We start from the raw sequence: 20,468 nt of genomic DNA on the forward strand, positions 1-20,468 counted from the left end.
AAATGGGCAATACAATTCCGAATATAAAAGATACAAATGCTTCGGCATATTTAGTCCTTTGAACTTTAAATTATAATTATAATCATAGCGTGTATGATTGAATTCTCCCATAAAAACTTTTAATTGTTATGTGGAGCTCTACTTAATTAGCAGAGTGGAGTAGGGTGTCATAAAGTCGGCCCCGCCCGACTTGAAGACTTTCTTTACTGTTTTTTTTTTTTGATTTTATTCTTTTCTGCCAAGAGGCAATTCCGAATTTGTCTAAATCGTTAAAATCAGACCGGCGGTCTTTATGTTATAAGAGTAGTAACTAACACAACTTTCTTTTACATATAGAGAGATAGATTTAAAAGTAGGCACGTTCTTCAGCCCCTAAATAAGTACTTAGGGTTGGATGGAAAGCCAACAGCGTCTCGTGTAATAATTCTCAAACCGATTTCTTCACTATTTTGGCAAATATAAAGATTTTAGATAAATCGTAATAGTGGGCGTAAAAGGAGGCGTGGTCAATATTTTTTTCTTTAAAAACCTAACTCGGGGTATGACGAACGTTTGTACAAAACATTATGCAAAACGGTCCAGCCGTTTTCAACTGATTCCGTTACCAACAAACAACAATTGATTTATATATATATAGACTTTTTATGTCCGATACGAAATGGACAATATTGGGCCATTTCTTTCCATAGAAGGGCGAAAATTTAATTAAACATAACAGAAGTCAAAATATATTTAAATAATCGAAAATTGGCTGAGGGTATCTGTCGGCTAAACCGGCTGATACTTTTTAACTTGTTTTTACTTTTAATTAAAGAATGTCTTCGTGTTTTACCGCATATTCTCAAATTTTTTCCTCATTAAATGGTTCCTGTAGCTAGTGTCATATTATATTTCGCTATCACATAATTGGATTTCAATTATACTTACTAAACAGTTCATTTGCTTCCCTTTAAATAAATAAAATAAAGTAGTTTTTTTTTCGTATAAAAAATGAATGTTTGTTTTTATTTAATAATCGTTAATGTTAATTAATTATCCGTTTTATTTTCAGCTGACTTACAATAGCGGTTCTCATTTAATAAAAATGACATTTAAATATCATAAAATCTTATCATGGTTGTTGGTTTCGTTTTTTTTTTTGTTTTTATAAATAATTATTATTTATATGTATATGTAATAAACATGTACGTTCATACAAATAGATGGATAATGTAATTGAAATTTTAAAAATTTTGTAAAACGCTATATCGGTATTAATACATGTATTGATGTCATCTCCCAAAGGGAGGTGATTTTTTATGTAATCTATTCGTTATTGGTTGAATTGAATTTTTTCTCTCAGTAAAATCGTGTGTGTCTGTGGCAGTACAACAGTTACATACAAATATTATTATGTTTTGCATAGATATTGTGCTGATTTATATCAAAAATTAATAAAAATGGCAGTTTTCCTTTTGTAAGCATAATAAATAATATATTTATGTGATTTAATTGAAAAAAGAAATTGCTATACACACACAAATCGTACACCTTTCGTACATGTAATTTGGTTTTGTTTTAAATATAGTTGATGTTTTTTGTTTAATAATTAATTAATATGATTAATGTGTATGTACAATGCAACATAGAGTGATTTTTTTTTTCTTGCCGAGTTTCTAAATAGGAATCAAGTGAAAATGTTAAATTATTTATTGTTGTCGTTAATGCTATATAGTGTGGTAATAATAATTAATTTAAATTATATTCATGAATCATAGTATGTAGTAGTTTTTCTTCATTTTGTTTTAAATACTGTGAATTTTGATGTTGTTATTGTTACTTAAATCTATTAATACATATTATTTGTTATTATTTTATTTTATTTTCTTAATTTTTTAATTGAGTATTAAATACATTAATTTTGCTTTCAATTATTACTTACTAAAAATATCAATACTTTGGACGTTTGTTAAGTTAATATTTTTTGATTCGTTTTTTTAATGTGTTTTTAGTTAAAAGTTATATACAACCATTGATTTTTTATCTTATCATTAGTGTGAATTATTTAAAAGCCTCTTAAATTTTAAATAAAATAATTTGTTTTCGGTATTTTTACATTTTACACCTTTTATATTGGGATGGAGGTTATACTCTCTTTGAAATAATCACGCCTATAACCCGGAAGAATTGAGAAGAACGGCTAAAATAATGAACAAGTAAAAAAGCAGTTAATTTCGTCCGGGCCGAACTTTTAACACCCTCCACCAATTGGAAAGACCTTGAAAATTTTCAAAAAACTTCCGGAATCTACCACTTAAATGAAAACTGACTATACGAAAACGTTTTTGTCATAGGCTGTAGTACCCATTTCGAACTTTGAATATGAAATTTAAAATGATTCCGATAAATAATGTCGTAAAAATCATGAAAATACTGAATATTGGTAGGTACCGTTATATAGGGGCTATACGAAGACGTGGATCTGCATACGATTTTTTCCATAGGTTGTAGTAACCATTAAGATCTCCCAATACGAAATTTGAAACGATTGCGGCGAATAATGTTGCTGAAATCATCAAAATACCGGGAGCTACTGTTATATGGGGTGCTATACGAAGTCGTGGAACTGCATACAAAAATGTTTGTCATAGGCTGTAGTACCTATTACGAATTTTAAATATGAAATTTGAAATAATTCCGGATATCGGGAGGTACTGTTATATGGGGGCTATACGAAATTGTGAACCGACATGGCTCATTTACGAACTTAACCTGCCTACTGGTAAACTAAGCATTTATGCAAAATTCTATCTCAATTCGTTCGAAAGATAGCGTGATTACAAAAGACAGACAGGCGGACATCTTTAGATCGTCTTAGAATTTTACGCTGATCCAGAATATATATACTTTGTAGGGTCTAGTATGAATATTGCGAGGAGTTACAAACGGAATGACAAATATAATGAACTGACCGACTGATCTAGAATCAACGCCCAAACGAAACGGCCAAAGCTAGAATCTTGAAATTTTGCATGAAGGTCAGCCTTGGTGCGTAGGAGGATAATAAGACCGTGTTTTCCGGAAATTCGCACTAAAAGAGTACGACAAGTACCAAAATTTACTTAAAAATTAATACTTTGCATTGTACAAACGGAAAGGGTTTTTGAAAATTCGAACTATAAGGTTACGAAAAGTCCTGAAACGGTACTAAATTTCTAAAATGGTACCATTTGGTATTATGTGCACTGGAAAATAAGTTTGATATGTGAATGTGGATTTGGAAATGTGTACTAGGTGTGCGAACTGTACTAAATGGTACTAGATTTGGAACAGTTTGTTGATTAGTGTGAATGGATGAAGCTAGAATTTTATATTGGGGTCCCTATTGCTGGTAGGTTTGTGATAAAAAGGTTGTTTTGTAAATGGGTACTACATGTGCACGAAAAATACAAAATAGTTCTATACTTGGAAACATTTGGTATTGGGTGAAGAGATAGTTTTTGAAATCCGAAATTTGGTATTAGGGTCGCTGTTCATGTGAAGGAATAGGAATAGTACTGAATGGTACTATATTTGGTACTAGGTAATGGGATAGAGATAAAATTTAGAAATTTAATACTTAGATTAATGCTTCCTATATTTGTACGAAAAGTATTAAATTGTACAAAATTTAATATTGGATGATGGAAAAGAGTTTTTTTATTAAAATGTTATATTGAGATTACAGTTGGATCTTTAGCAGAGATATGGAGGTGGTTTTGGAAATATGTGCTATGTGTATTTTTCGTACCTAAGTGGTACTATATTTGGCATTTTGCTGGTATCTGTGTTTGAGATTCGGCGGTGGTTTGGAAAAGTACACTAAAATTGTACGAAAAGTACTAAATGGTACCAAAACGTGAATGGACTTGGAATCCCAAAATTTGATATATATGTCACTGTTGGTGTCTGTGATTAAAATATGGAAGTGGTTTTGGAAATTTGTAATTATTCGAAGAGTACTAAGTGGTACAAAATTTAGTATTCTGCAATTTGATATTGAAGTCTCTTTTGGTATTAATGGTTGAGAGAAGGTGCTGATTTTTATAATTGCATTAAATTGTACTAAATTTGGTAATGAAATTCTGAAATTTTTGTATCGAAGACTATGACGGTATCCGAAATTGAAATCTGAAGGTGGTTTAGGAATTTTAGACAATATTTGTACGAAAAGTACTAAATAGTAATAAATTTGATATTGAGTGAAGGGATAGGGCCGAAATTCTGAAATTTGGTATTGGGGTTAGTATTGGTGTCTAGGGAGGAGTGAAAAGATGAGTTTAAACATGCGTTGTATGACTGTACGAAAGATATGGTAATAAATTTGGGATTGGGTCTTGGTTTAGAACTGGAATTCTGAAGTTTGATATGGAGTCCTATGTTGCATTGTGCATAGTTGTGTGAGAAATAGGTTGATTTTGGAATGTGCACTAAATTTTTCGAAAAGAACTAAATGGTATTAAATTAGCCATTGAGTGAATGGGCAGAGCTTGAATCCTAAACTCTGATCTTGAGGTCACTATTTGTTTCTACGATTTAGATATGGCTGTGGCTTTTTTTTATTGTGTAAAGACTTTGAAATAGTTCTGGCCAGAAAAATTGGAAGTGGAATATACTCTTCGGGAAACTTCAAAACGAAAGACCTTTTCCAAAAATGCACAACTTGAATATGAATAAAATGTTATTGCACTGGTGCAGCTGAAAAACAAGTAAAGAAAGTCTTAAAGACGGGCGGGGCCGACTTTATGATACCCTACACCATTTTGCTAATTTAGTAGAGCTCCGCATAAAAATTAAAAGTTTTTATGGGAGATTTTAATCATACACGCTATGATTATAATTATAATTTAAAGTTCAAAGGACTAAATATGCCGAAACATTTGTATCTTTTAAATTCGGAGTTGTATTGCCCATTTGGTGCAAAATTAATTTGAAATCCGATAAAGATATATATGGGAGCTATATCCAAATCTGAACCGATCTCGATAAAATTTGGCAAAGATATTTCTGAGCTGTTTTTGATATATTTCCCCAAATATTGATGCTACGGAGGGCATATTACGGCTGTGGGTAACAAATACAAATCGGATGAACAGTATATATGGAAGCTATAGCTATATCTGAACCGATCTCCACTAAATTTGACATACTACCTTCTAGACTAAATTCGATCCTAGGTACCAAATTTAATCCCATTTGGACAAATATTAGACGTTTGGTGCACAATATAAGGTAAATCGGACGAAGTTATATATGGGTGCTATATCCAAATCTGAACCGATCTCGATAAAATTTGGCACATGTATTTCTGGCCTGTATTTGATATATTTCCCAAAATATTGTTGTAACAGAGTGCATATTACGGCTGCGAAGGACAAAAATAACATATCGGATGAACAATATAAATGGGAGCTATAGCTATATCTGAACCGATTTCGATCAAATTTGGCATACTTATTTTCAGGCCTAATTTGGTTGTATGTGCAAAATTTCATACGATCCGGGCTAATATTACACGTTTGGTGCACAATAAAAGGCAAATAGGACGAAGATATATATGAGAGCTATACCTAAATTTTGACCGATTATCTCCAATTTCAATAGGGTTCGTCCTTCGGCCAAACAAATGATGTTTGCAAAATTTCATCTGGATAGGACAATAAATGCGGACATGCATAAATCGACTCAGAATGTGATTCTATGCAGATCATCAAAGGGAACTATGGGTCTATCTCGTTTCCTTTTACCTGTTACAAACAAATGCACAAAGACATAATACCCTGACCACCTCGTGGTGTAGGGTATAATTAGTACGATGCATAAACTTTTGTTTGGAAAATTTGTCCATCAAATAATGAACAAATTGTTCATTTTAAGATGGACTTTTCACTAACGGAGTAGCGGGTACTTGCCTGTGATAAATACACTTATAAAATCGAATAGGATTACTTTATTATTTTTTGCTACTGGCAATGTAGTGGGTATGTGGGTGTCATTTTCTTGGTTTACTGGTATCTTTTGATGTATGGCAATATGACCCTAAAAGTTCCTGTAAAATTAAAAAATCAGGCTTTTCAGACATAGAGGGTACTCGGGAACAAAGTGAAATAATGTAAATTCAGCTGCGGTATAAAGGAATGTGACGAGATTTTTGTAAAAAAAAACTAAATTCGAAACTCGAAATTTGATTTCGAAAATCATAATAGTCATAATTTATGTCTACCACACAGTTAGAACACCTCCTATAAACTATTCTTAATACAGTATTTCCTTTTATTCATTTTAAGAATATATTCCCAATTTTAAATGTTAAGAACTTATTTGACTTTCTACTGCTTGCAAACTTTAATAAAATGTTCAAAATCCTCTACTGAACATTTTTTTTCAAAGTATTAAAAAGCACCAGCAAAAGAAATTTCCTCCAGAAATGTTTCATTAAGACCAAATAAATATTTTAATTTCTTACAGAGAAAGAAAAAAACTAGAAGACAAAGCATAGAACGTGATGTTTGCAAGTAATGTTCATTACATTCATTTTAATTCTGCGCTTACTACACAAAGATTTGCTTCCGCTTAAAACGTTCTTTTTTTTTGTTTCATTCGGTGTGTAGCTTTCTTTGTTCAGTTTTTATGTTATACGCACTGAATGTGATGTTGGCCTTAATGAAGCATTCGCCAACAAGGAAATCGAATAATAGCAGTTTGAAACAACAAAACAATATAGCTCGCGATAATCGTTCTGACCGGTCAGTAGATTTTAATTTTGAAGATATAGGGTAATCCATTTTTGGTAAGAATTTTCCAGAAAAAAAGTTATTCGTGCTGGAATTTAAGTGTGATAGTGTGATCTCTTTAAATTTGGCTGGAAAATAACATTACAATTAGCCAATTAAATTTGGCTATCGTTAGAGCACTCCAACATTTAAATGTGAATTAATCTTTTTGTGTATCGTACCATCGCTCATTACCATGATACTGGTAGCGTAGCCCGACATCACGGTAGTGGACGGAATAAAACAGAAATGGTTCAAAAAGTAAAGAAGCGACTTCATCGAAACTCGGGTGGCAGTGACCGAAAAAATGGTTAGTGAGCTGATTCGCAATATTCCAATATTCCATACGGCAAATATTGAAAAACGAGCTCGGAGTAAAGCCATTGAAATTCCAAAAAGTGAAAGAATTTATTCCGCAAAAGAAAGAAAATAAACTCAAAAGAGCTAAGGAGTTGCTTCGCTTGGCCGAAAGTGGTGAACTGCCGAATTTTGTTTTCTCCGATGAAAAAACACTCGTTTTCCAGCAGTTTGTAAACAAACAAATGATAGTGTTTACTTGCCGAAGAGGTCAGCTGAAAATATGCACCTTCGGTTGGCCATCAGAACTCAAGCGCCGGCCATGGTGATGGTGTGGGCCGCCATAGCAGCCGTTGGTCGCTCTCCGCTCGTATTAATAGACCGTGGCATCAGAATACATACCGAATAATATCGCGAAAATATTCTGAGGGTGTATTAAAGCCTTGAGCAAGCAAACATTTTGGCGGTAGACCTTGGGCATTCCAACAGTACTCAGGGCGCGCACCCATTAATGTTTACAAAATGAGGTTCCTGAATTCATTTCCAGCGCAAAATGGCCACCAAAATCACTGGATACCAACCCGTTGGACTATTGTGTCTGGAGAATTTTGAAAAGCAAAGTTGACACTAAAAAATGCCAAAGTGTCGACCACGTCAAGCAAGCGCTTCGCCCGGAATGGGCCAAAATACCGCAGAGAAACATTTGTGCAGCGTGTGACGGTTTCATTGGCCGTTTGAAGGCCATAATTCGTGCCAAAGTTGACCAATTCGAACAAATCTATACATATTCTAAAATGATGCTATTTCCGAACCTTTTTTTGCTTTCATTCAATAACATTTAAAAAAATGTAATAATTATGGCGTTTGACTTTGTTGCAGTTTTTTTTAACCCACCCTGTACAGGTCGCAATTATTGTTCGAACTTATATTTAAGATTTAAAATGGACCAAAAACCTAAAAAATGTCTTGATTTTCCAGTTGCCCTAGTGTTCTTGACTAAGGTCGAACAGATGTGGGATTGTTTTTGAGGTTATAGTTTAGGATAGCGCTGAAGCATTTTAAATGGCTATCGGATAATTGTTTTCCACAGTTTTGTGTGGAAACATACGAAAATTACAGAGATCACAAATACATGAGAGGAGCAAATCTGACCTTCACATTGATGATGATTTTATTGGTGAAAATAGCCAAATATTGGAGGCACAGACATCATATAGAGGAACCTAATTTTTCAAATATTGCTTTGAATACCCATTTACACGACATGGGGGTGGGTTTGGTCTAAATCCAAGTTAAAACTTGTGCATGACAATGTGAACGTCGGATTTGTCAAATACCGATTGTTCCAGATATATGAACATTTGAAAAGAGTAGCAATTAGGTACAACACTTGCTATAGATATCTGGATGCTTCTTAGTGAATCTCCATTCAATGTTGTAGGATATCGAATGGTTGGCCCCGCCCCACTATAGCCTGTGCTTACTTTTTATACTCTCAGCCATGTAGCTACCAGAGGTTATATATCATTTGATATCGGCAAAACGTGCTTCATCGGAATAACTCTTTTAGACCCTATGTCTCTTTCGACCGATTTGGTCCAGATTTGGCGTCGTTATGTTATTATCAAACTTAGATGGAGTTTGGAGATGGGTAATACCGGTACACCCCTTCAATATTCGCAATATTCACAGGTCAGTTTAAATCTCTCCTCTGAGTGAACATTAAGCTTTACTGAAACATTGAGCTCACCAAAGAACACTTGAAGTAAATATTTCCCTTTTGTTTTCTTCGAATAGTTACAAACCAAATATCAGACTTGGCATATCCTCCATCCAATGCAGCAAGTGATGAAAAGAACATCATTACAGAAGGAAAAAAAGATATTCATTTAAATGAAAATAAAACGTTTGTGTTTACATCGTATTGCGTCCTGCTGACTAATAGTTTACGTTTCCTTTCCTGTTTCCTTTTCTGTATATTTTATTTTTCTTTTTCTTTTCATTTGATAATATTTACATGTTTCTTACGATATTTTCTATTTTTTTTTTCTTCATTTTCCATTTCATTACTGTTGATGCTGTTGCAGCCAGCGCTTACAAAACACCGTGGGAGGGGGCACGCCGGCCAATGTTTCTTGATTTTCATGCTGAATTTGAAGTTGATAGGTCGACAAATGCTGTGGCATTTGGCTCGGCTGTAGTTGGGATGGTTGTTGTTGTTGTTGCTCCACATCTGGTATGCTAATGGTGGCCACCTGTATGGGTATGTGGAGCATCGTTGCTGGTGGGTGCTGTTGTTGCTGATGATAATGCTGCTGCTGTTGTGGCGGCGGCGGCTGATGCTGCTGCTGCTGCTGAAGAGGCCTTAGTAAGGGCGGCGGCTTAGGCGGTGGAAGTACCAATTGTGGGGCCGGTTGTTGCAAATTAAAATTCATTAATTCTCACAATTCTGTACTCATTTCACCTACGATTGTGCTCTGTACCATGGACCAAATTAGAGCAAGGAAAGAAGAGAAAAGAAAAAAAGAAGAAAAAATGGAAATGAGAAATGTTGAAATACATAATTAATAAATGTTTTTGCTGCATAAATAAATGGAATTTAATTTATGCTGAAATATTATTTGTTTATGTTGTTAGTATTTATTTTAATAATTTGCTGAAAAGATTAATTCTTTGTTAATGGAAGAAAAAACGAAAACAAATACAAATTAAAAAAAATATTAATGGTTTTTTCTAAGGATCTACTAACATTTGTGTGCTGCTTGGGATGTGGCAAGGTAGAGGTGTGAATAATAAGCTAATGTGTTTTCTATAAAGCAATTTAAATTATGTGGTTTTAATAATAATTTATCATGGATTAGATTTAATGGATTTTAAAACAGTTCTGGTGAAATTATAGTGTCCTATTTTAAATTCGAAGCATAATATTGGAGGACCTAATATAAAAAAACGTAGGGGAGGACTGTGTTTTATTGATACTGGCATTAATTTAATACGAAGGTTACATTATTTGTGTAAAATTGCATAAAAATGACTTTAACAGGACAATTTATACCATTCATAACAGAATTAGAGTATAAGTATTTTCTGTTATACATAAAAGAAATGGAATAGGATAAGGTGGGATATCTTAATATTATGAATGCTACTTTACTATTCACAGTGTGGAGGCCACTTGTTATTTTGTGTTTTTCTCAAAGAAAATATTTTTTGTTAAACATTCTTAAAATCAATTTAGCAACACTATGCGAAAAAAAATTACGGGGAAAAATTCAGCAGATTATGAAAATAGAGCTAAAGAGAAGACAGGTGCATCGGTATTTTGCAAGTTTATATCTAAACGTAACCAAAATATTGGCGGCAAGTTCCTTGAAACCTGTGAATTTTAGGTATACAGTGTATTCGGCAATACAGCAGATAGAAATACGATAAATATTTTGGTCGGAAACTTGAGTCAACAAAGGGGTTTTTTCTGTTTTTATACCCTACACCACAAGGTGGTCAGGGTATTATGTCTTTGTGCATTTGTTTGTAACAGGCAAAAGGAAACGAGATAGACCCATAGTTCCTTTTGATGATCTGCATAGAATCACTTTCTGAGTTGATTTATGCATGTCAGTCCGTCCGTCTGTCCATGTATTCTTGTGAAAAAAAAGCAGGTCGCATTTATTATCCGATTGAGATGAAATTTTGCAAACAACATTTGTTTGGCCCAAGGACGAACCCTATAGAAATTGGAGATAATCGGTAAAAATTGAGATATAGCTCCCATATATATCTTCGTCCGATTTGCCTTTTATTGTGCACCAAACGTGTAATATCAGCCCGAATAGTATGGAATTTTGCACATACAACCAAATTAGGCCTGAAAATAAGTATGCCAAATTTTATCGAAATCGGTTCAGATATAGCTATAGCTCCCATATATATTGTTCATCCGATTTGTTATTTTTACCATCCGCAGCCGTAATATGCACTCTGTAACAACAATATTTGGGGAAATATATCAAATGCAGCTCAGAAATACCTTTGCTAAATTTTATGGTTCAGATTTGGATATAGCTCCCATATATAACTTTGTCCGATTTACCATTTATTGTGCACCAAACGTCTAATATTTGTCCAAATGGGATGGAATTTGGCACATACGACCGAATTGAGTCTAGAAGGTAGTATGCCAAATATTTTTATCCGATTTCAAACTAATTTCGCACCAAATGGGCAATACAAGTCCGAATTTAAAAGATACAAATGCTTCGGCATATTTAGTCCTTTGAATTTTAAATTATAATTATAATCATAACGTGTATGATTAATTCTCCCATAAAAACTTTTAATTATTAAGTGGAGCTCAACTAAATTAGCAAAGTGGTGTAGGGTATCATAAAATCGGCCCCGCCCGACTTTAGGACATTCTTTACTGTTTTTTTTTTTTTAAATCATCTTTTAAACAAAATAGTAGCAAGTCAAAATATTCTACAAAAACATTTGTCTACTATAAGTACTGAAATACTTATTCTTAAATACTTAAACGTAAGGAATTCATATATACAAAAAAAAAAAAACGACAACAAAGTCAAACGCCATAAATGTTGCTCTGCTATATTTTGGTTCAATCCCGGCGAAGCGCTTGCTTGAGGAGATCGACACTTTGGTATTTTTTAGTGCCAACCTTGCTTTCCAAAATATTCTAGACGCAATAGTCCAACGGATTGGTATCCGGAGATTTTGGTGACCATTGTGCGCTGGAAATGAGGCGAGGAACTTCATTTTGTAACCATTCTTGGGTGGCGCGTGCTGAGTGTGATGGTGCTGAGTCCTGTTGGAATGTCCAAGGTCTGCGGACAAAATGTTTGCGTGCCCAAGGCTTTAATACACCCTCCAGAATATTTTCGCGATAATATTCGTCATTTAGTCTGATGCCCCGGTCAATTATTACGAGCGGAGAGCGACCATCGGCTGTTATGGCCGTCCATACCATCACTATGGCCGGCCCTTGAGTGGCCATCCGAAGGTGCACATTTTCAGCTGACCTGCTGGACAACGAAAGTTTTCTCATCGGAGAAAACTAAATTCGGAGAAAACTAAATTCACCACTTTCGGTCAAACGAAGCTACTCTTTAGCTCTTTTGAGTCTATTTTCTTTCTGTTGCGGTGTATGTTCTTGCACTTTTTGGAATTTCAATAGCTTCTAACCGAGCTCATTTTTCAATATATTGCGATATGTTCAGCTTGCGAGCCATTTTTCGGCCATTGCGACCCGGGTTTCGATTAAGTCGCTCCTTCATTTCTGCTGATGTTGCTCTTTTCTTTCGTCGGGCTACGCTACCAGTATCACGGTGACGAGCGATGGTACGAGACACACAAGATTTATACACATTTAAATGCTGGAGTGCTCTAACGATAGCCACTTGTGGTTTTCTAGCCAAATATAAAGAAATCACACTATCACTCTTGAATTCCATCACGAATAACTTTTTTCTGGAAAAATTCTAACCAAAATGCTTTTGTATGCTTGTAAACAATATAATGAGTTGTCACTGGAATAATTTTAACAGCTGTCGGACAAGTGACTCGAAGTGACAGCAGTCTGAAGTTGGTTGCAGTTTTTACATTTCACCCTGTATATATTAAAAAGGCATTTTAGGTTTGAAGCCGTACCTTATGTGAGTTGAGCAAAAATCTCCAACAAAACTTTATTCTAGACTTCAAAGACAAAAATATTCTTCATCAAAGGTTGCTATAAGTCATCAAAGAAAAGTAATCTCTATTTTCACTGTAGGTCACAAAAATTTTTGCACCACTGTTTCCACAAAAAAAAAAAAAAAAAAAAAAAATTCCCTACTTTTTTTTTTGAAAAAATTTTCCTCGGACTTTTTTCGACTAGGCGCCTGAAAGTATCATTAAGTTTCATTTGAGGTGGAAGTTGTCAAAGGAAGAAATATTCTGCACAACATTTTACTATAAATTTCAGAATAAATCATGTATCTATTTATAACGGTTTTTATGAAAATTACATTAAAAAAAAATTATGTACTAAAGATTTTACTGTTAAATGTTAAAAAAGTTAAAGAAAATTGATGCAAATATTTTTATTGGTATAAAATAAATATAGATATTTCTATTGTGTGGTGACTTATAGTGAAATTTTGTGAAGAACTTTTGTGATTTTATAGGCATCGTTCTAGAATGAAGTTTTGTTGGAGATTTTTTCACAAACTCACAAAAAGTACTACTTTTAATATATACTAAAATTTAATATATATGAATTCCTCTCGTTTAGGTAAGATTTAGACTTTTGACGTCTTCTAGGGCCCATAGTAGAAGTTAATAACTAATAATTTCATAGATTAGTTTGACCTGCTGTTTAAAGGGAGTTTTTAACCATATTTAAGAGAAGGGCTAAAAGGATCCTCGCTTGAGGCCCAAAATATTTCTCGTATTTTTATCTGCAATATTGTTGAATACACTATAGGGTTAAAATATACGGATTCCGAGGAATCTTTATGCTTAAATGAAAAAAAAGTGTAGAAGAGGGGTGAACTTAACGCCTCTATTTCGATTACTTTTCTATGTAGACCTTCAAAATACCGATACACGTTTCTTCTTTCTGTAAATCGACTTTTATAATCTGCCAGATTTTCCCTATAATTATAAAGAAAAATTAAATTTATCTAACAGTGTAATGCATCTTCAAAACCGCATAAATATATTCTACAATTTAAAACCTCATATTTAGATTGAAACAATATTATTTGATTATACAATTATTATCTTTTATAACTCTCCATACACCAACAAAATACAAATTTAATGATGCAACAATTTTTAAGGGCAAAAGTCAGGAAATTATGTTCAATTTTTGAAAGCTATCAAATTAACAACATCCTTCTTACGTACTTGCGAGGAGGGTGAATTCGAACACAAAAACAATGAGAAAAAATCTCCAGCGAACAACACGTGTTGTTTGAAAGCCATTGCAAAATGTAAAATAATGCGCATATTTCAACAGACATTATTTTATTTCACTTTTCAACTGAACGCCAGAAATATTCCTGTTACCATGCCTTGTTTGCGAAAAAGTGGGGAGCGGGCGAAGTGAGATAAACAATACTCCTGAGGTTGTACGTTACTAAATTCGGGGAAAGCTATTGAATTTCCTCCTCCAACACAAAGACAGACACAAAACAAGCACTATCAATGCTACAATGATGTGGTGCTGCTTCCCCTAAGAGGATGACATTTATGTCCTCATGTTGGCAACAATTCATGCATTCTTCTTCATCTATTATTTATAATGATGATTCTTTATCTGTTACATTGTTTTGTGCTCACATTAAAGCATTAAATTTAGCGAATTATTATCGAAAGAACGAAGAGCATATCTGGCTGGCCTGGGGAAAAAAAATTGATAGGGGAGGAAGTTTGGCATCACAGCAAGGTAAGTGATTTCGCTTTTTAAGCGGCATAATAATAAATTTTTATATTTAATTTGATAAATGTAGATATTCTATTGCTGAAAGTATTTTGCCATTAACAAAGCATTTGTGTAACATGATTTTTTTTTAAATAATGATTTTTTACTATGTAATACTAACATTTATCGTTGAAATATGCAATAAAAGTATTTGAGGGGTATATAAATAAAATTTCATTTTTTTAAAATTTAAAAATAAACACAAGGCGAAATGAGCTTTGAGGGTTATAGGTAAAGAAGGCGTTAGGTTCGTCCGTTCAGTTTTTCATTATGTTGGATGGTTAAAACCATCAAAATACCGAATATGCTGTGGCATCATAGCGTGGCCGGTATCAAACACTATGACTTTGAATATTTACTTAAAAGTCGAAATATTACATTGTAAACAATATTCGTAAGAGATACCTTAAATCGGTAAAAGTCACACCGTGTACCTATATTAACCTTTATTTTTTATGGAAAATAAGGTGCGTAAAACGATCTATAAACACCTAAATACATATAATTCCGAATACTGAATACGATACTGTGAAGATTTATACCCTCCACTGAATTTTTTTTCTATACCCAACACCATATAGTGGTAAGGTTGTTATGTCTTTGTTCATTTGTTTGTAACATGGAGAAGGAAGCGAGATAAACCTACAGGGTGAGATAAAAAACTACAACCAACTTCAGACTACTGTCATTTCTAAACCGCTCGTCTGACAGCTGTTAAAATTATTCCAGTGACAGCTCATTATATTGCTTACAAGCGTACAAAAGCATTTTGGTAAGAATTTTCCAGAAAAAAAGTTATTCGTGATGGAATTTAAGCGTGATAGTGTGATCTCTTTATATTTGGCTGGAAAATTACAAGTGGCTATCGTTAGAACACTCGAGCATTTAAATGTGAATTAATCTTTTGTGTCTCGTTCCATCGCTCATTACCGTTATACTGCTAGCGTAGCCCGACATCAAGATAGTGGACGGAATAAAACAGCAACATCAGCAGAAATGGTTCAAAAAGTAAAAAAGCGACTTCATCGAAACCCGGGTCGTAGTGACCGAAAAAATGTCTCTTGAGCTGAACATATCGCAATATTACATACGGCAAATATTGAAAAATGAGCTCGGGGTAAAGCCATTGAACTCCAAAACAGAAGTTCAGAAAGAAAATAGACTCAAAAGAGGTAACGAGTTGCTTCGCTTGGGCGAAAGTGGTGAACTGCCGAATTTGGTTTTCTCAGTTTGTAAACAAACAAAATGATCGTGCTTACTTGCCAAAGAGGTCAGCTGAAAATGTACACCTTCGGTTGGCCACCAGAACTCAAGCGCCGGCCATGGTGATGGTGTGGACCGCCATAATAGCCGATGGTCGCTCTCCGCTCGTTTTAATCGATTATGGCATCAAAATAAATGCCGAATATTATTACGGAATAATATTCTGGAGGGTGTATTAAAGCCTTGAGCAAGCAAACATTTTGGCGGTATACCTGGACATTCCAACAGGAGTCAGCACCATATATATTTTATGAGTTATGGCGTCGGATTCAGCAGATAGAGCATCGTCGTCCTATGGACAGGCAATGCCAAAACCTAAGCCAACACCCATTGGTGATTTCGCAAGTATAGAAGACTTTACAAAAAAGGATTAACTGATATTATGGTAGCAACAACAATGGACTATTGTGTCTGGAGTATTTTAGAAAGTATGGTTGACACTGAAAAATATCAAAGTGTCGATCACCTCAAGCAAGCGGAATGGGCCAAAATGCCGTAGAGAAGCGTGTTACGGTTTCATAGGCCCTTAGAAGGCCATAATTCGTGCCAAAGGTGACCAATTCGAAGAAATCTAAACTTTTTTGAAATTTGATGTTTTTTCCGACATTTTTTGCTTTCATTCAATAAAATAATAAAATAAATGTAAAAATTATAGCGTTTGACACTGTTGCAATTTTTTTTATCTCTCCCTGTATATTTCATCCGATTTGGGGTTTTAGTCCCTAACATTCGTTACATGCACTCCACAAGAATGGTATTTAGTACCTGATATCAGATACAGCCCAGAAATACCTCTACAAAATTCTATAAAGATCGGTTCAGATTTGGATATAGCTCCCATAAATATCTTCAACCGATTTCGGGTTAATTGAGCAACAAACGACCAATATCGGTCGCAATGACCAGAATTTTGGTATATCCGACCGAATTCAGTTTAGAAGTACATCAAATTTGAAAATATCGGTTCAGGTATGGTTATAACTCTCATATATATATGTTTTATCTGATTCAGGGTTTAAGTCTCTCGCACTCGTAATATGCATTCGACAACAATGATATTTGGTACCAGATATCTTATAGAGCTTGGAAATAACTTTGCCAAATTTCGAAATCGGCAAAGATTTGCATATAAGTCCTATATATATATTCTTAATCGGATTTCAAGTTTATTGTGTAAATAATGGCTAATATCAGCCCAAATGGAGTGAACATCAGAACTTACGTTTCCATTTGGCGTAACTCGGTTCCGATATATATTTTTATAACATAAGTGAATAAATGCTCTCTATAGCAATGGTATTTGGTGGAAAATATAAAAAATAATAAATTTAGTGATTATCGATTCAGAATTGGATTTGCCTCCCATATATTAGTTTCCTCTGAAACCAAATTATAGCTGGTCTAAAGCCAAATGTGATCTACTTCAAATAAATTATTTTGTTACGGGAGCTCTACTAAATATGCATAGTAGTGTAGGGTATCATATAGTCGGTCCTGCCCGACTTTTGACATTACCTTAATGGTTTATTATTGTACGTGTTTTCAAAATGTCAATATGAGTAAATATTTCAAAATAAATAATTTATTTTCTTTTATTTTATTTGCAGATATAATTTAATTAAAACCACGTTCAAAGACAAGTAATTTCTTAAAACAACTATAAGTCAAATCAATTTAAAAATGCCTTGCGGTTTTTTCTTATCTTATCAACTTTTGCTGTTACGGCCTTAAAACTTGGGGCCTTGAACTCAATGAAGGGCTCTTATATAGCAAATCGTTGAACATAAACAAAAAAATGTCAATTCACAATTTAAGTGTCACGTAAAAATAGTAATGAAAACGGATCCGATTCACGCAAATTATTTTTTTTTTAAGAACATAATGGAAAAATATGAAAGACTCAACAACGTCTTTCATTCAATGATAAAATAAATACAAAACACTTATACAAAAACGTATACAAAAGTAATTTTTTCTTGTTTTTGGAATCGGAGTAACGAAAATTACTGACTGTATTGAACCGAAAATACCAAATTAAAAACCAAAACTTACCGTCGACTACTTAGTATAATTGGTGAAAGGATTATCTCTAAACTGGAGGAAATATTTTGATTTTGATTTTGTAACTGATTTTGTGGGGTTTGCATATCATTGGATGCTGTTGTTGTTCCGGACGCCGCATTCGATGATGACGATGATGATATTGAAGATGATGCTGATGATGGCATTGACGATACTGTCGACAACACATTCACGCCGGCACTGGATGCCACTTTGCCGCCACTGGGGGAACTACCAAATGCATTGCTGGTTTTAGGGATTTGGGGAGAATTTAAATTGGAATTTGAATTGGAATTGCTATGTAAATTTTCAATTTTCTGCATGTCCTGCATGGGGGAATTATTATGCTGATGCTGTGTGTTAGTGGTGGCTGGATCTGTGGCATTGGTCGGAAGTGTGGCTGTATTATTGCAATTTGTGGTGCCGGTAAATGATGATAAGGGCTGTGTCGTAATAACTATATTATTGCTATTCATGGACGTGGATGTGGCAGCAGGATTGTTGGTTGTGATTGGGACAATATTGGTGCTTATGGTATGGGGCGGATTCATGCTACTATTATGATGATGCATGACAGTATTAGCATTGGGGGATAATAAGTCGGGTTGCTGTGCATTTGCATTTGTTGGCGATGGATATTGCCATTGAGTGTTGTTGTTGGCATTGCAATTATCTAAATTAATACGATGGGCCACAGACATCGATGAGTGGCCAAATTCCTCTACCTGATCTCTGTCGACACTTTCGGGTGTTTGAATTTCGGGACTGTTGTTGTTATTGTAATTATTATTATTGTTGGTAGTTGAAGTGCCATCATCATATTCATCATAGGAGACTTCATCACTCTTATCATCATAGCTATCATTTAGAAGATTATCGTGCCGCTGATGCTGTCCAATTTGATGGTGATCATCACAATCATCTTCTGTGTGACTGGGCTCCTCATCAATCTCCTCTAAGTCATCTTCACTACAGGTTGTCGACATTGAATGGGATGTTGAATTGTTTGTTCCGTTTGCCTGAAGCCTATCATTGCCAATTGTATTGGTTGTGGTGCTACAGGTGGTTGTGTTGGTGGTTGTGATAGACTACAGGGTTTTTGATTTGCAAATATGGTATATAGTTTTTTTTTTTCAAATTCAAATACAAAAGAAGAACAAAACAAGAACAATATAATGTATAATGGGGGGAAGAAACAAGAACACATAAGAAATTGGGATTTACCAAACTGTCATTGAAATGTTTGAAATAGATATGTATTGTATTTTTTTTACATGGACAATAAACAACATCAAGAGGTCAATGAAAAAAATATGACATGCACATTCTGGACTTTAAAAAAATTAGGACAACATTCTTAGGGTCATGGACAATCATGCTATTTATAGAAAATGTTCTTAATTCTATTAAGACACTGTTCATAAATTACAAATAGTTTAACACACAACATACTAAAATAAAATTATTAACATATTTTATTTATTTATATATATTTATCGTGCACACAAATCTATTAATATATTGATTTAATTTTTTTTATTGCTTAAATTTGTAAATAAATATTTTTTTCGAAATTAAATATATATTTTATTCAAATATATTAATATTTTAGGGAAAAACTAATTAATGTATACAATACACAAAAAACGTCTCTTTAATTTATATCTACAATTTTATGTTTTCATACAAAAAACATATAGCGCCACTTAAGATATTTCAGAGACAGGGCCACATGTAATATGAATAAATTTAAACAGGCGTATACTTTATGATAACACGTATACGCCATGATACGTTGGAATTGGAAACGCAATTGCCATGATGTATACTTTATGGCAATACGTAAACTCTTTGATACCGATTTGTAACTGACTTCCAGACTCATAATATTTTACCGAGAAAATCCCAATCCTTCAATTTTCGTTTTTCTAAGGATAATTTGATGGCATTTTTCTAACGAATTCTAGCTAATTTTTTCTGAAAGACTCTTAGAGCTATTAGCGTGGATTTCTAAAAAAACAGTTTTATAGTAATTTTCTGAGCTAAATTCATCGACTTTTAAATTAGTTTTTCGAAGAGTGGATTTTTTAAATATTTTTTATGAAGCATTTTCTGAAGATATCCAAGACCCATAAATATGGATTTTTAAAGGAATTTTGATGGATCCATTCCTATGCGACTTCAAGACCCACAAAAATGGATTTCTAAAAGATTTTTTTATATGGAACAATTTCTGAGGGACTTTAAGACCCATAAAGGTTGATTTTTTATCAAGCAATTTTTAGGGATTTTTAAAGGAATATTTACAAAAGGACCTTCTGGTCTTATATATGAAAAACTTTGAAGACCCTCTTGTCTTCTATGAGAGGATCCTATGGTCTTCTATGAGAGGACCCAATGGTCTTGTATGAGAGCACCCTATGGTCTTCTATGAGAAGATCCTATGGTCTTCTATGAGAAGACTTATGGTCTTCTATGAGAAGTATCTATGGTCTTCTATGATAAGACCTTTTGATCTTTTATGGAAAGACCTTCTATTTTATACGGAGATCTCTTTCCTAGTTTACCTTGTAAGTGGC

At 33.8% G+C, this 20,468-nt stretch overlaps 1 protein-coding gene across 1 annotated transcript in view; it reads right to left on the bottom strand.

Moving 5' to 3' along the window:
* Positions 1-2,072: 2,072 nt before the first annotated feature.
* LOC101892710 (hornerin) overlaps positions 2,073-20,468 on the bottom strand; it is a 201,244-nt gene continuing 182,848 nt past the window's right edge. The window contains exons 17-18 of the mRNA XM_059128598.1: positions 17,881-18,977; positions 2,073-9,565 (exon numbers count right to left, since the gene is read on the bottom strand). Of these exons, the coding sequence (XP_058984581.1) occupies positions 9,553-9,565; positions 17,881-18,977 (1,110 nt within the window). The 3' untranslated portion in view covers positions 2,073-9,552. The remainder of the gene's footprint in view (positions 9,566-17,880; positions 18,978-20,468) is intronic.

This window comes from Musca domestica, unplaced genomic scaffold (genome assembly GCF_030504385.1).
Source record: "Musca domestica strain aabys unplaced genomic scaffold, Musca_domestica.polishedcontigs.V.1.1 56, whole genome shotgun sequence".
Classification (NCBI taxonomy): Eukaryota; Metazoa; Arthropoda; class Insecta; order Diptera; family Muscidae; genus Musca; species Musca domestica.